General features: G+C 44.0%; 3 protein-coding genes across 3 annotated transcripts; 1 reads left to right on the top strand and 2 right to left on the bottom strand.

Annotated features, from left to right (window-relative positions):
- Positions 1-3,512: 3,512 nt before the first annotated feature.
- K444DRAFT_662306 (general substrate transporter) lies at positions 3,513-5,888 on the top strand. The gene is made up of 6 exons (XM_024886690.1): positions 3,513-3,777; positions 3,837-4,103; positions 4,187-4,665; positions 4,719-5,053; positions 5,109-5,518; positions 5,572-5,888. Exons 2-6 carry the CDS (start codon positions 3,873-3,875, stop codon positions 5,758-5,760), a joined length of 1,644 nt encoding a protein of 547 aa, XP_024738037.1. The 5' UTR covers positions 3,513-3,777; positions 3,837-3,872; the 3' UTR covers positions 5,761-5,888.
- Positions 5,889-7,678: 1,790 nt separating this feature from the next.
- On the bottom strand, positions 7,679-9,052 carry K444DRAFT_611404 (HET-domain-containing protein; the record flags this gene model as incomplete). Its single annotated transcript, XM_024879935.1, has 1 exon — positions 7,679-9,052. A coding segment is annotated over one exon (1,265 nt), but the record flags the coding sequence as incomplete, so codon positions are not given.
- Positions 9,053-11,287: 2,235 nt separating this feature from the next.
- K444DRAFT_611403 (P-loop containing nucleoside triphosphate hydrolase protein) lies at positions 11,288-13,564 on the bottom strand. Its single transcript, XM_024879934.1, has one exon. It carries the CDS (start codon positions 13,544-13,546, stop codon positions 11,369-11,371), a length of 2,178 nt encoding a protein of 725 aa, XP_024738035.1. The 5' UTR covers positions 13,547-13,564; the 3' UTR covers positions 11,288-11,368.
- Positions 13,565-13,723: the final 159 nt, after the last annotated feature.

Genomic DNA, 13,723 nt, shown 5'->3' with positions numbered 1-13,723 from the left:
TAGCTATATAGTAAAGCCCCTAATAGCTCTAATATATAAGGAAGTTCCGTTTAAGTAAATAAATTAGTATTAAGAAAATTTCATAAAACTAAAGCAAACTATATTCTTAGTACTAATTCTATATTACTATAACCTAAACTTTCCTATTATAATTAAAATAAATATATTAAATAAAGTTATAGCTAGTATTCTCTTATAATAAAACCCCTAGATAAAACTCTAGTATCCGGTAGTATTCTTTTCTAAGATTATATAATTAGTAAAGCTAAACTATAATATCTATAATAAAGAAATACTTGCTATTATTCTTTCCTTAATTAAATAATAAGCAGAACTAGAAGGCCTATAAAAGGTACCCTTTATAATTTACTTAGATTACCGAGCTCTTAAATATTTTATAACTATAAAGAAGCTCTTAGTAAAATAAGCTTACTAGATAAAGTATTTTTCCTATTATTATTTTAAGCTTATATATTAGATAGGCAAGTTAAATAAATAAGCAAATACCTTAAATAGGAAATATAAGAATATAACTATCTAGAATAAGATAATAATAGCTTACTAGATCCAAATTCTCCTCTTATAATAAAAAATTAATAATAATATTATATAAGATCTCTAGTTAGCCCTAATTAAGGCCTTTATAAGCCCGGCTCAGAAAGAAATCTAGTATAATAGTATCTAGCTAGTAAATAAGCTATTAAGCGAGAATCGAGAATTACTAGAGCTAGAGAAGCTATAGAATAAGGCAAGAAACGAGAAGGAAAGCATTTAGATACTATAAAACGGCCTCTTCTTATAATATAGTAAACTATTTATATTTAATAATATAATAATACCCGAGATATTTCTATATATTACCCTTATTTAGAAAGTATATATATAGCTTCTAATAAGATACCTAGAATAAGCCAAGCTTTAATAGCTTCTTTAGGCCTGCTATTACTAGCTAGGCTAAGGTATAGATATTAATTAGTATAGAAATAACTATTATACTTACTAATAATCCCATATTTCTAGAAATAAGAAGCTAGAGCTCTTATATCTATTACTAGTCTCTAATTATCTCTAGTAATATATATTAGTATATTTTAAGAAATATCTAGAGAATAGAAATAAGTATAATATAATAATAATCTTTATTAATTATCTAGGCAAGTACTTTATTATAATTCCCGTCCGAGATATAATAATAGCTAAAAAGTTAGTATTCCTATTTCTTATTTATATAGTTTACTAAGTTAGTATTCCGGAAACTATAGTATCTAATTAAGGCCCCTAGTTTATATTAGATTTCTAAAACAAGTTTTATAAGTATATTAATATAAAGCTTAAGTTATTAACTACTAATTATTCCTAAACTAATAGCTAGATAGAGATTATTAACTAGTACTTTAACTAATAGCTATATCCCTATATAAATTACTACTAGAATAATTAGAATAAATAGGTAATAATAATTAACTACTAGTAAGTAGCTCTAGTTTATGAAACTATAAACTAATTCCCGTTTTTTATAGAAAAAGGCTATAAACCGCAGATATTATTTAACTAGGAAACCCAAATATAATTAGATATCCTAAAGAAAGAGCTAAATAAGTAAGAAGTAAAGGCCCTAGTAATATAGCTTTATAAATTATAGTAAAGAATATAGGAAAACATAATATAAGTATAAGAGTATTATATTGCCCAAGCTAATAAGTACTACTAACTAGTAAACTTTAGAATAAGAAATAAGATATAAATTACTACTAAATACTAGAAAAATAACTATTCAAGCTATAAGCTAGCTTACTAAATAGAAGAACTATATAAAATCCTGAAATAAGTAAGATATTTCTTTAAGCTTAAGCTTCCGGAATTAATAAGAATATATCTAGTATTTTATATAAAGAAATTATATAAGAACCCAGGTAACTTCTTTCCTAGATAAGCAAATCCGGAGCCTCTACTATTAGAACTATAAAATAGAGAAACGGAATATAAAGTTCAAGAGATACTAGTAATAAAACTACTCTATAAGAAGCTCAAGTATTAAGTCTAGTAAAAAGAATAGGATCCAGATCCAGAGTAATATCTTATATTCTTATTAAGTAATAGTGCCCTAGCTTTTTAAAGCTTTTATAATAAGAACCCTAAATAGCTAGGACTACCCCAGAACCTCTCCTATTAATTAGACTATACTAAGAATAATATATTACCGGAACTATATAATATAAATAGAAATTCTTGCAAGTTATATATAAAAGGCCCTAGCCTTTTATATATAACTATAACTTAAGAATTAGATAAGGACTTTTAAAGCTCGGAAACAAGCTTATTTTAAGAAAGGAAGTAATATTACGGTTATTATAATATATAATACTAGTAGGAATTAAACTAGAGCTAGCAAGGCATCTATAGTTACCTAATTATTATACGTGACTCCGAGCTTAAGCTAGTATATGAGCCCGTATATAGCTCGTAATTATTTAGATCCGAGGCTTCTTTAAGATCCTCTTCTCTCTTTAGCTTTAAATTATTAAAATAGAAATAGTCTAACTATACCTTCCAGGCCCTAGATCTTATACTCGTAATAATATATATATAATTAAAACTATAACAAGTATTATTTATTTTATTATATTTATTACTTACTAATAATTTCGCTTTTTATTAAAGCTAACTTATTATAATAAACTGAATTTAATAAATATAATATTATTATATAAAATAATAGTATTTTAGGCCATTTATTTTTATTATATATATAAGAATACTTATAAGAATTTTATTAATCTTTATAATATATATAAATAATTAAAATATAATTAAAATTAATTATTATAATATAATATAAATATTAAAGCTTAAGTAAAGTACTAATAATAATAATAAATTATATTAGTAAAAATTAAATAGTTTTAATTAATAAAAGCTAAATTAGCTATTACTTTCTAATATTTTATAATTAATTAATTAGGTAATAAATATATCGAGTCTTTATAAAACAGATTATTTCTATTATATTACTCTCCTAAATTAAAAAATAAATATATAGTACACTTATATAATAGACTTAATAATTTTTAAATGTAAATTTTTTATAACTATCTAATGCGTGGCTGCGTTTTTATTTAACAAAATAGGCCCAAAACCCTATATCGGAGTTGCTAGGATATCGGAGTTGGTGGCACCAGCGCACTGCATGCGCTGGTCCGAACCGGCTGCGGAAATGACGTCCCTCGTGTAATCGCGTTTCTTGAAAACGGGCCGATCTCTTTTGCTATTAGGCCAAAGAAACGTCTGCTAGCGCGCATCTCAGGCTAATGCATACTACTATATTTTGCGACGGAGACTTCCTTTCTAATGGTGAGCGGGTGATACGTGGATTAATTTCTCCAGGGCCGATTCGAGTCAATGACTGCCAAACGAACAGTATGGGGGTATCTGGAGGCTCCTGGGGGCAGGCGGGGGGCGTTGGCCACGCCCAGGATCTCCGCATGCGCCCCAATCAATGCCAATGACCACTACTCATCACCAGCAGGGCTCGGGTAAAAAAAAACGCCATCGAAACAAAACAAGTCCATGGCCGTACCAACCTTGTACTCATCCATACTAATGCTGGGATTCAAGCATGCGGGGTAGTAGAGCCTCGAGCTGCCGCGAGCTGCCGCGAGCTCTTTGCGGCGTAGTCAGCCTCGTGTCTCTTTAACCTTTCAATCGTATCCTTTACAGGCATGGCGAACAGGGTCCCGGCGGCTCTACGAAAGTGGGACAGTATGAAAAGCATAAAAGGTAGTAGCCTTCCCCGTCACGATTGTCTCTGTTTCTCACTGATTGTCCTCTTCTCCCAGAATACACGTTATTCATCCAAGTAAACACCAGCCAACATGGATAGCCCCGTCGATTCTAAATCATCTGGCGACGCCCCAGAGGTCGAGGCCACCGGGGGCATCTCCCCATTGGAACATGCCTACGACCTTGACGAGAAGGCGAAAATCTCCGATTACAAGGCGGATGCAGTCGAGGCAGAGAACGCGGAGCACAAAATGGGGGTGCTGGAGGCCGTTCGAGAGTACCCTATGGCTTCGTTTTGGGCCTTTGTCATGTCCTTCACGATTGTAAGCTGCCTTCCCCTCCTTCCCCTTTCCACTTAACCTTTTCCTTTCCTCCAACGAGGAATCGCAGCTAACACCATCTTCAGATTATGGAGTCCTACGATGTCTTCCTCATCGGCAATTTCGTCGCCCTACCTGCGTTCAGGGAAAAATACGGTGTATTTGATGCCGCAACCAACTCATTTGTCATCGTGACCAAGTGGCAGTCTGCGCTTCAAGTGTCTGGGCAGCTCGGTGCTCTTATCGGCGTCTTCCTCGCTGGCCCCCTCACCAGCTATATCGGATATCGTTGGGCGACCTTGACCGGCCTCATGCTCTTGAATGTCTTCATCTTCGCATTTTACTTTGCCGAGTCGCTTCCAGTCATTTTCGTGGCCCAGCTTCTCGAGGGCTTGCCATGGGGCATTTTCATTGCCAATGCGCCGGCATACTGCAGCGAGATCGTACCGATAAAGCTGCGAGCCCCTGCTACCCAGATGTTGCAGATGTTCTGGGCGATTGGCAGTATCATCGTTGGTGCCGTCACCTACCGTTACAACGGTATAAATCACCCAAGCGCCTACAAGTACGTGCTCATCCGATTTACAAGCAGGTCCTTTGCTAACGAAAAAAAACCAGGATTCCCATTGCGCTTCAATGGATGTTCCCCACCCCGCTCGCTATCCTTATTTTTTTGGCACCCGAGTCGCCCTGGTGGCTGGTTCGAAAGGGACGTCTCCAAGAAGCAGCACATTCGGTCGAGCGCCTTGGACGCAGGTCGAGGCTGAATTCTAGTGAGACTGTCGCCATGATGCGCCGTGTCGTTGAGCTCGAGAAGTCAGACAAGGAGCCTAACCACTTGGAACTGTTCAAAGGCACTGACCTCTACCGCACCCTCATTGTGTGCGGTGTGTACTTAGCACAAAACCTCACGGGCAACCTTATCGCTAATCAGGCCGTCTACTTCTTCGAGCGTGAGTTGTCATCATCGCTGTTTTCAAGTAAATGTTTGTGCTAATCGAAGCGCAGAGGCTGGCGTGTCGACGAATACTGCCTTCGCCCTAGGTCTTATCACCTCGGCCCTACAGATGATCTTTGTTATGCTTTCTTGGTTCCTCACCACGTACTTTGGCCGGCGTACTATCTACCTCTGGGGCTCGGGTTTCAACACCATCCTACTGGTCGCCCTCGGTGTTGCAGCCTCTGTCCCTGTTACCAAGGGGACTGCAGCTGCGACTGCAGCTTCGCTGGCGCAGGCGTCCTTGGGCCTTATCATCTCCGTCCTGTTTACCTTGGGACCTGCGCCCGCCTCCTGGGTCATTATTGGAGAAACGTCGGCCATCCGCCTTAGGCCTCTTACGACTGGAATTGGACGCGCTTCGTACTACATCGTTGAGATTCCTTGCATCTTCCTCGGAAGTTATATGCTCAACCCGACGGTAGGACTTTTCTCCCTCCGAGACTTGCGGTGACAGTTACTGACATATTGCAGGGTGGAAACCTTGGCGGCAAGTGCGGCTACGTCTGGGGTGCGACCGGTTTGCTTTGCTTGATCACGGCATATTTCTACTTGCCTGAGATGAAGGGTCTATCCTACCGCGAGATTGACATCATGTTCAAGCGTCGTATCCCGGCTCGCAAGTGGAAGCAAACGGTTCTCGATGTGGAGGACGATGAGTAGGTGGAGATGTGGCTAGGGAGGCAGTGGCAGGACGTGACCAGGAGTGACGCGTCGGTGGGTGAGGAATGAAGCACATGAATTCAGTTAAAGCACTCTAAATGTAGCAATGCGAATACCTTACATTTGCTCGTACCTGGTCCAGCTATTTTTGGACTCCGAGATTCGATATTTACTCACCCGCTCCGGATTAAATATCGAATCTCGATCTCTGCCACCTTGTCCCCGATCTACTGCTTAGTACCATCGTTTCGCTCCCGAGCGTCCTGGGTCTACTGTGGCATGAAATTTCCCGTCTCCCGAAGCTCACACCTACGCTCTTTTCTTTGATTCTGATGCTCCAAAGCCCCGTCGTCCTGCGCTGTAGCCTCATAGACTGGTAGAATCCTGTCTTTCTGCACTTGGAAATTTTTGAAGTCAAGTCCGAGGGAGCTTAGACCAGTTTCCCTTCCACCAGGCCAGAAGACGGCGGGCCATGTGTTTCCTCCTGTTAATCAAATTTCAGCAGACTTGACTCGGTGTCATCTAGCCCGCTGAGTGTGCGCTCGGTCGGTTCTACTCCGCACGTTTTATCCCCTCGCTCTGTGAGGATTGCCAGCGCTAGCGGCCGCATAGAACTAAATGCGGATGGCCTGGTTGGAGGAGACTGTTGTAATCCGTGACCGAACAGGGGATCTTCGCGTGCGGCGGCTAGCGTGGCAATGTTTCACCAGGCGAGGTGATACCCCCGCGTCGCGCATGACCCCCAGACGGATGTCCTCCAGAAGGGGTAAAGCTACGTTGTGAAAGGGGATTTGGCCTCAAACAGCCTCCCACCCCCGAAGCTCCTCGCAGGCATGACTAGACTAGCTTCGCAGGCGCCAGACCCTTATTCCGACGCAGTGGTAGCCTACCGTATTCACTTGCGAGCAGCAGATACCCAGAAGCCATGCCCCCTAGCAAAATCAAAAAATGCAATTACACACCAGGGCTTCGGACATGGCTGTATATTGTCGGGAGAAGCTGGGACTGGAACACTAATGAAGGCATCCGACCGCGGCAGTGAGGTTTGGACATGACTACAAAAGCGGTTCGAATGGCTTGTGTACGCCAAATAATTTCCAAGCGCATACAGACCACCTCTGCAGCATCTTCGATTTGATTCTTATTACTCGAACTCCGGTAGAGCTGCCCGGACAAAAGCCTCCGCTGAGTTCTTGTGCTGCTGTCGTGAGGAGGGCGCATGACGGCGCAGGAAAAACGTAAAGCGCTTGGCCGAGCCCCCTGCTTAGCCCCCTCCCCCCCCAAAAAAGCCATTAATTCCACTGGAACAATACACGAACCTCTGCTCGTAAGTGCATAGAGAACTCTTCAGGGTCACCCAAAAAGTCGATACCGCGTTCATGGTAGTTTTCTTCAGGAGCCACTTAAGTTACGTTGTAATGTTCTACATTGTAGTGAGTAACGAGGTAAGGACGATGCGCATGTATGCTATTATTGAATGTTCATTCCCGAGATTAGCAAGCTCCGCTGCTATAGAGATAAGAAGAGTCCTAATTTCATCGCAGACTCCAGGAAGCATTCGCGTAATATGTCTATCAAGCAAATCCTGTAGGTATTCTTTCAATGCATTAATACCAACATGGGCTGGATCGAATTGATTCATTCTTCTCGCAACTAATGAGAAGAATTCAAGTTCCTTTTGCTTTTGCCTAGATAAGCTAACGCCCTTCTAGAGTTATTCGAAATTTGAGGAAAGTGTCCACTTTGGGTTCCTTAGGAACTTGACGAAAATGATATGAGAGAACGGAGGTCAGTTCAAGTGCGATTAGCTAGAAAGCGAGAAGTCAAAACACGTGATAATGTGGTTAATCTTGCTCAGGTGAGCTCTCTTTAATATTTAGTCCCGTATTGAAATCACCAAATAGCTCTATATATGGCTTGCATTTCTGCTAACTAGTGCTTTAATAATTACCTCTATTGCTAGCTTGTATAGTTCTTTACATACTTGCTGAGTCCCAGATATTGACCGTTCATCTCCATAAATGATTTTACCGACTACCAAATTTATGTCTACTACTTCCCATCAACAAAATCACAAATAGTACAGATATAACCGAGACCGTAAGCCACCTTCTATTAGAACGCCTCGGTCGTTCAGTTTCACTCATCTCTTGCTGTTCGTCCGTATCTTCCCCTCCGTATTCCTCCAGCTCATCATGCCAAGCCAAAGAGTTCAACATTTCCTGAGAAGACATACGAGCTAAGTAGTCAAGTCTCTTAGCTCGACGCAGAAGTCTTCTCCTTTGTGGCTTCAGTTCGACACCAAGACCCATGAAAAGTTCCTCCGAATCAGGAGTAATATTTTCTCCACCACGCTGCATTCTTGACAGCGCAGGAAACTGTGTCAAGTGCGCCAGCGTTATGATAAGCACATTGTCCTCCGTAAGGGAGTAGTCCGGGAAATAAATGCTGAGAATCTCTCTTTCGTCGAGGGGAATAAGTCCTAGTAGCGCAAAAACCCTGTCTCGTGGATCCTTGCATTTGGACTTGCGGTTGTCAATGAGCAGGTCGCAGAGTGGTTGTAAGATCTCGGGATGCTTATCCACATGCCGCCCCATGACAAGCGGCAAAGCGGCGAGTGCTGTCGTTCCGTCTCCTTGGGGAACGTCGCCATTCACATCGTAGAATTGTTCTATGCCAGCCTCGCGGCATAGGAATTCCTGAAAGTCTAGCCAATTTATCCGATTGTCACTACAATGCAGCTCGACATTTTGCCCAAGTAGGAACTCCTGGATAACCCAGACGCGAGACCAGTATGGGCGATTCGAGAGATCGACTATCGACTCTGCCCAGTCGAATCCATCGCTTTCTACTGTCCTGATAGGTATTTGTGTAGGCGGCCCGATGTGCTCAGGCGATGTCACGAGCCCCAGCCAGACGGACACGCAGACAGCATCTCTGTATGTCTGGTCCATTAACCGGACTTGAGAGTTACGTTCGGCGTCGTTGGTTTGGTCGATACAGATCGCGTCTACCCAAAGGCAATCCCACGCTCCATTATTTCTAGCAGCATGAGCCATGTAATACAGACATGACCACAAATTGAGCCTAACGCGGAAACGTTGGTTATCTAAGTAGATAACTTCTGACGCATCTTCGTTACCCCACGTATACGAAATAGCTGTGTAAGGGGGCTTTGATGCGCGTGGGACACGCCGAGTTTTGAATCGAAGGACACGGTGATCGACTGCCAGTGGCTGGAGCAACCGGAGCTCATACGAGGCCAGGCTGGAATCATAGACAAAGTCCATTAGCCGCGACAGGGACTCTTGCCGGTCGGAGTTTTGTTGTGTTCAAATACTAGAGTGTTGTACACCAAGACCGTGATATTGGCTGTTGATCAACAATAGTTTGATAGAGGTTCTAGAAAGGATGAGAAAAAGAGGTAAGAAGAGGAAACTGCTTCCACGGGCATTTCCACCAAGATAGAGAAGGCTGCGTACGTGGTAAATCGCCATTGGGTCGCATTGCCGCCTCAAGCCCCACCTTTTCAGAAACAATTCGTTGCCTTAGCGCTTTCGTAGCCAGTCATAATAAGGTCGGTCTATTAGCCGGTTCACAGATTGATACGGCGAGGCTGCGCCTTGAACCTCTCAAGGAGGTACATGTAGCCCAACAGCGCCAAATTAGAATCTGGCAGAGGAACCGAATCTGAACCCCTAAACATTTTAAATACAGGACTTTCTAGCTAGGTGAATGAGATCTTTTAATAATATGCAAGAAACAAGAAACAAAAACTCTTTACTTATAGGCATATTTTGGCTCGAAGGGAGGTTTAGATTCGATGAGATTACCCGAGGAATAGGCTTTTGGGTTGAGGACACAACTTGAGTGCATATTCTGAATACATATAGGAAAATGTTTGTACTGTAATCTGCCCACTCCCCTCGAATAGCACAAGGCAGAATACTGGGCGAGGCGCATTTCCGAGAAAGGAACAAATAAGAAGCAATGACGTAAGTGAGCATGACGTGTAAAAAGCTCATCGCTAGCTCCCTCCCAGCAGCCACATGGACTATAAATCGCCTGGGTCACCACCGGCACACTCCTCACCACTGATATTATTCCCTAGGGGTGATTCAAACAGGGGGAAGTAAATTGGTTTGGCGCCCTGTTAGGTCACCCTGCATTCGAGACTAGTGTTCAAGTCCATTTAGAGCCTTGAACGTGTCAAACGTAATGAGTTGATGAGTTGCAGTCAGGACATGGCTTGCCTGTGGATAGTAGTTCGAACTTTCAGAGACTGTCGGGAAGGAAGGTGCTGTCAAGTTTGGAAACACTTTTCGGATGGAGAGTTGGGACGGAGAACCCAAGACATAAAAAGGAAGGTGATCCCATCACCTTGCGTGTTGTTCTGAGCCACGAACAGAAGTCTCCGTGACATTCACATCTTCGAATACTTCAATCGAGGTATACATCGTCTCCGAGGATTTCCTTCTCGCAAAGTCCCTCGGGAATCGCTAGCGCAGACGCTATCGTCAAGCGTTCAACGAATATGCTGTATAGTGGTTTATATCCTCCCGAAGGAAGGCTTTGAGTTCAGCGGAGCTCGTGTGCTCGAATTTCGCATAGTTAACCTTCGCTCTCTCACCAAACGATGCACGTCTTGTTTGATCCCGACTGAATGGAGCCCACTCTTGACTGGCTGAAATTTATGGAGATCGAGTCAGAGAAGCCTGAGGGTTGATAATCAACATTGGGGTCTGGTCGATGCCTTGCTGGGTTTTGCAAAGGAGCGGACGTAAGTGTTCAAAGAAGATGTGGAGCTCAATGTGCGCTCACTTTTGCTTCCTCTCTCCTGTCAGCATATTAACCACCTTCAAACCTCACAGCCTCTTCATCGGGATATTATTTCTCAGGTGGTAAATCGAATGTGGGAAAGCAACCGTGCGGCGTCGTCTACGAACATGCCATTCTGACTCCGAAGACCAACAATCACTGGGGGGCGAGGAAACAAGTGAGATATCACATCGTGATTTGGGGCAGTGGCTGTATTAAAAGACGGTCTGAACTTTCAGGAATGTCAAATAAGAGCTTGCTGTCAAGTCTGCAGTTGTTTTTTGAATGGAGAATTCGGATGGAGGATGGGAAAGTTGAACGTCCGCTCCTTATGAATGATGCGTTGAGCATCAGTAATAACAGGGGGATGCGGAACCTTAAGTCTCATGTGTTGTAGTCTGAGGGCTGGAGCCACGAGCACATGTCTCGGGCGGGAAGGTTGGCTCTTTTCCAACGACTTGGTCCATCCCAGCCACCATATCGCAGGCGTTTCTGACCCCAGAGATGCGCTGTCGGGATTCTGGATGCCGATGCGCGTGTGATTCAACAAGAGGGTAGAGAGGGTAATTTTAAATGTACTCAAGAGCAGAAAATCCGAATAAGAATGAGAGAAAGAGCTGCATTAGTGGCACTTGCCAACCTACAATATTTGATTTCCTCTGCTGCACCTTCGAGCATCAATCCATTGCCCTCCAACTTTTGAAATAATGCAATCTTTCATTTTGTAGGATTTCATGGTATCAAGCAAAATTCCAAAGTTATTTCCACAGCCACTGAAGTGACTATAACCCTATTCATCAATGCCACCCCACTCGATGTCCTCAGCAGTAGGTCGATCATCAGTCTCCTCTTTTTGGGTCTCGCGAGCACGTCTCCTGCTCCCCAAAATCGCCCCTTTCCTATTATTCTCCAGCTTCCGCTCATACCCACTCTTGGTACTAATCTGCATCCTTCCCTTCTTGCCTTTTGCTTCCTTCCCCTCCTTTCCAGGGCCCAAGCCCCCTCGTCTCGCCTCGACACCGTACATCTTCAACCTCTTCTTCTCGTCCTTTGTCGGCTTCGGCAGCGCATCCAACAGCCACTTCTGCATACTCGCCTCGCTAGCCGGCTTGCCAGCCTGCTTCTCGCTCGCCGCAATAATATTAGCAATGTTCTTCACATAGGGAATATCCTCCTTCGTATAAAACGTAACTGCCACACCACCGTCCCTCCCAGCTCGTCCCGTTCTCCCAACACGATGGATGTACGCTGCTCCAGAGTTCGGGACATCGTAGTTTACTACGCCATTGATTCCGCGGAAGTCAACGCCACGGGAAAGGATGTCGGTTGTGATGAGAACCCAGATCTCGCCATTGCGGAAGCGGGTCATTACGTGGGAGCGGGCAGAGTCTGAGAGGTCGGAATGTAGGACTGCGATGCGGGAGGAGCCACCGGCTTCGGCGGGGATGTCGTAAAGGAGTTCGGCGTGTAAGGCGACGGCTCGAGGGATGGTTTGCGTGAAGACGAGGAAGGGAGGGCGGAGGGATTGCGTGGCGTCGGTGGATTTTGCGGTGGGGTGAAGGAGCTGTCTGAGAGCGATGAGTTTCCCAGGTTCGGTGGCGGCGTAGGTGAGTCGGTGGGTGATGTTGGGAATGGCAGAGTCTTTCAGTCCAACGACTAATCTGACGATTCGAGAGTCATCGTCAATTTCAAGTTTCGTTCTTCTTGAATAGATTGTAGATAATGCAAGAGCTTCGATGTTTGAGCCCATGGTTGCTGACCATAAAGTAACGCGGAGTTGTGGATTTGCGCATGCATTCCATATCCCAAGTGTTTGATCTCTGAATAGGGGGTCAAGAAGGACGTCTGCCTCATCCAATATCAGTGCCCGAACAGTTGGCAAGGGGTTGTGTTCTTCTGGAACATTGGTCGAAAGAGCACTGAGCAGTAACCCAGGAGCTGTGACGAGAATATCGGCCTTGGCAACACCTTGGATTGGTTTCTTCGATAGCTCTTTTGCCTCATCATCTTCATCCTCGCTGGAGCTCTCACCTCCAGCTCCAACATCTTGCGTGCCAAGAATTTTCAAGCCCTTTCGCATTCCAACCACCTTCACCCCAGTTCCAAGACTCAGTTTCTTCGCCTCGTTGACAATCTGGCTTGCAAGTTCTTTCGTTGGGGCAATTACCACAGCTTGCAAACTGTGCTCCTCCTTATCCTTCTCAGTCCTCCGCTGTTGCATAATCTGGTTCACCACTGGTATCAAAAACGCCAAAGTCTTCCCACTGCCAGTGGGAGCGACTGCAAGCAGATCAAAGGCCGTTCCGTCCTCAGCACCTTCTGCTTCCGTTGGAGAGGCTCCGAGGGCAAATTCCGGCTTGAGAAGCAGAGGTAAGCTGCCCATTTGTACCTCTGTGGGTATCTTGTATCCCTGCTCTGCCAAGTTCGTTGCCATGCGCCCCGAAATCCCATATGTATGCTTCAGATCCTCGAATGCCGTCAATGGCTGTGGATAAACCTGCGTGTATTCGTCCTTCGTTTTCGACTTCGTGGCAGCCTTGCTTTTCTTCGATTTCTTCACTTTCTTTGCTGGCGCATTGCCTGCAGGTAAAAGAGTGACCTTTAGTCTGTGCGATCGCAGTATCTGTCGGCATTCTTCTTCATCCAACAATTTTGCTGTAGTTAGAGAAACATTCTCCGACGTTTGTGGCTTCTGATCGGCAGAGCCAGGTACTTTCTTCAACTTCGGAGCTTGGGCCTTCGCCGCAAAGAAATCAATTGCTTCCTCCTCTTGTCCTGGAGCGCTCTCTTCATTCTGTTCCGCCCCGCGCTTCCTCTTCTTCCCTCTTAACCCGGGAATCGCATCGTGGTAGAGTTGTGGATTCGAGGAGGTTCCTGCAGATGGAAGCTTTACTGAGCTTACATCCTTTCCTCCCGCAGACTTGTTGACATGCTTAGTAGACCTTGAAAGGATCTTCAAGATGTCCATTGTCGTAGGTTGTGTTCAATGTCCCAGCTATGTTCAAAGAATTATCTTCGTCGAAAAAAATTCGGGCCGGAATTTTGTTCTGCCGGTCCGTCCCGCGATTGGCTTGGCGATCGGACCCCTTTTCGCTCTAACCTGTTTCGGATGCACATCTACCCCGTCATATCATTCGTCTTCTCT

The sequence above is a fragment of the Hyaloscypha bicolor genome, assembly GCF_002865645.1.
Source record: "Hyaloscypha bicolor E unplaced genomic scaffold K444scaffold_56, whole genome shotgun sequence".
In the NCBI taxonomy this organism is placed as follows: Eukaryota; Fungi; Ascomycota; class Leotiomycetes; order Helotiales; family Hyaloscyphaceae; genus Hyaloscypha; species Hyaloscypha bicolor.
Note: the sequence above shows the minus strand (reverse complement) of the source record. Positions and strands in the feature narration are given on the sequence as shown.

What these genes read in the sequence shown, in the direction of transcription:
- K444DRAFT_662306 (XM_024886690.1), top strand. Translation starts at nt 3,873, where the DNA reads ATGGATAGCCCCGTCGATTCTAAATCATCTGGCGACGCCCCAGAGGTC. An exon ending in AATCACCCAAGCGCCTACAA is followed by an intron (nt 4,666 to 4,718) that starts GTACGTGCTCAT and finishes AAAAAAAACCAG; the next exon opens with GATTCCCATTGCGCTTCAAT. An exon ending in GGCCGTCTACTTCTTCGAGC is followed by an intron (nt 5,054 to 5,108) that starts GTGAGTTGTCAT and finishes ATCGAAGCGCAG; the next exon opens with AGGCTGGCGTGTCGACGAAT.
- K444DRAFT_611403 (XM_024879934.1), bottom strand. Translation starts at nt 13,546, where the DNA reads ATGGACATCTTGAAGATCCTTTCAAGGTCTACTAAGCATGTCAACAAG.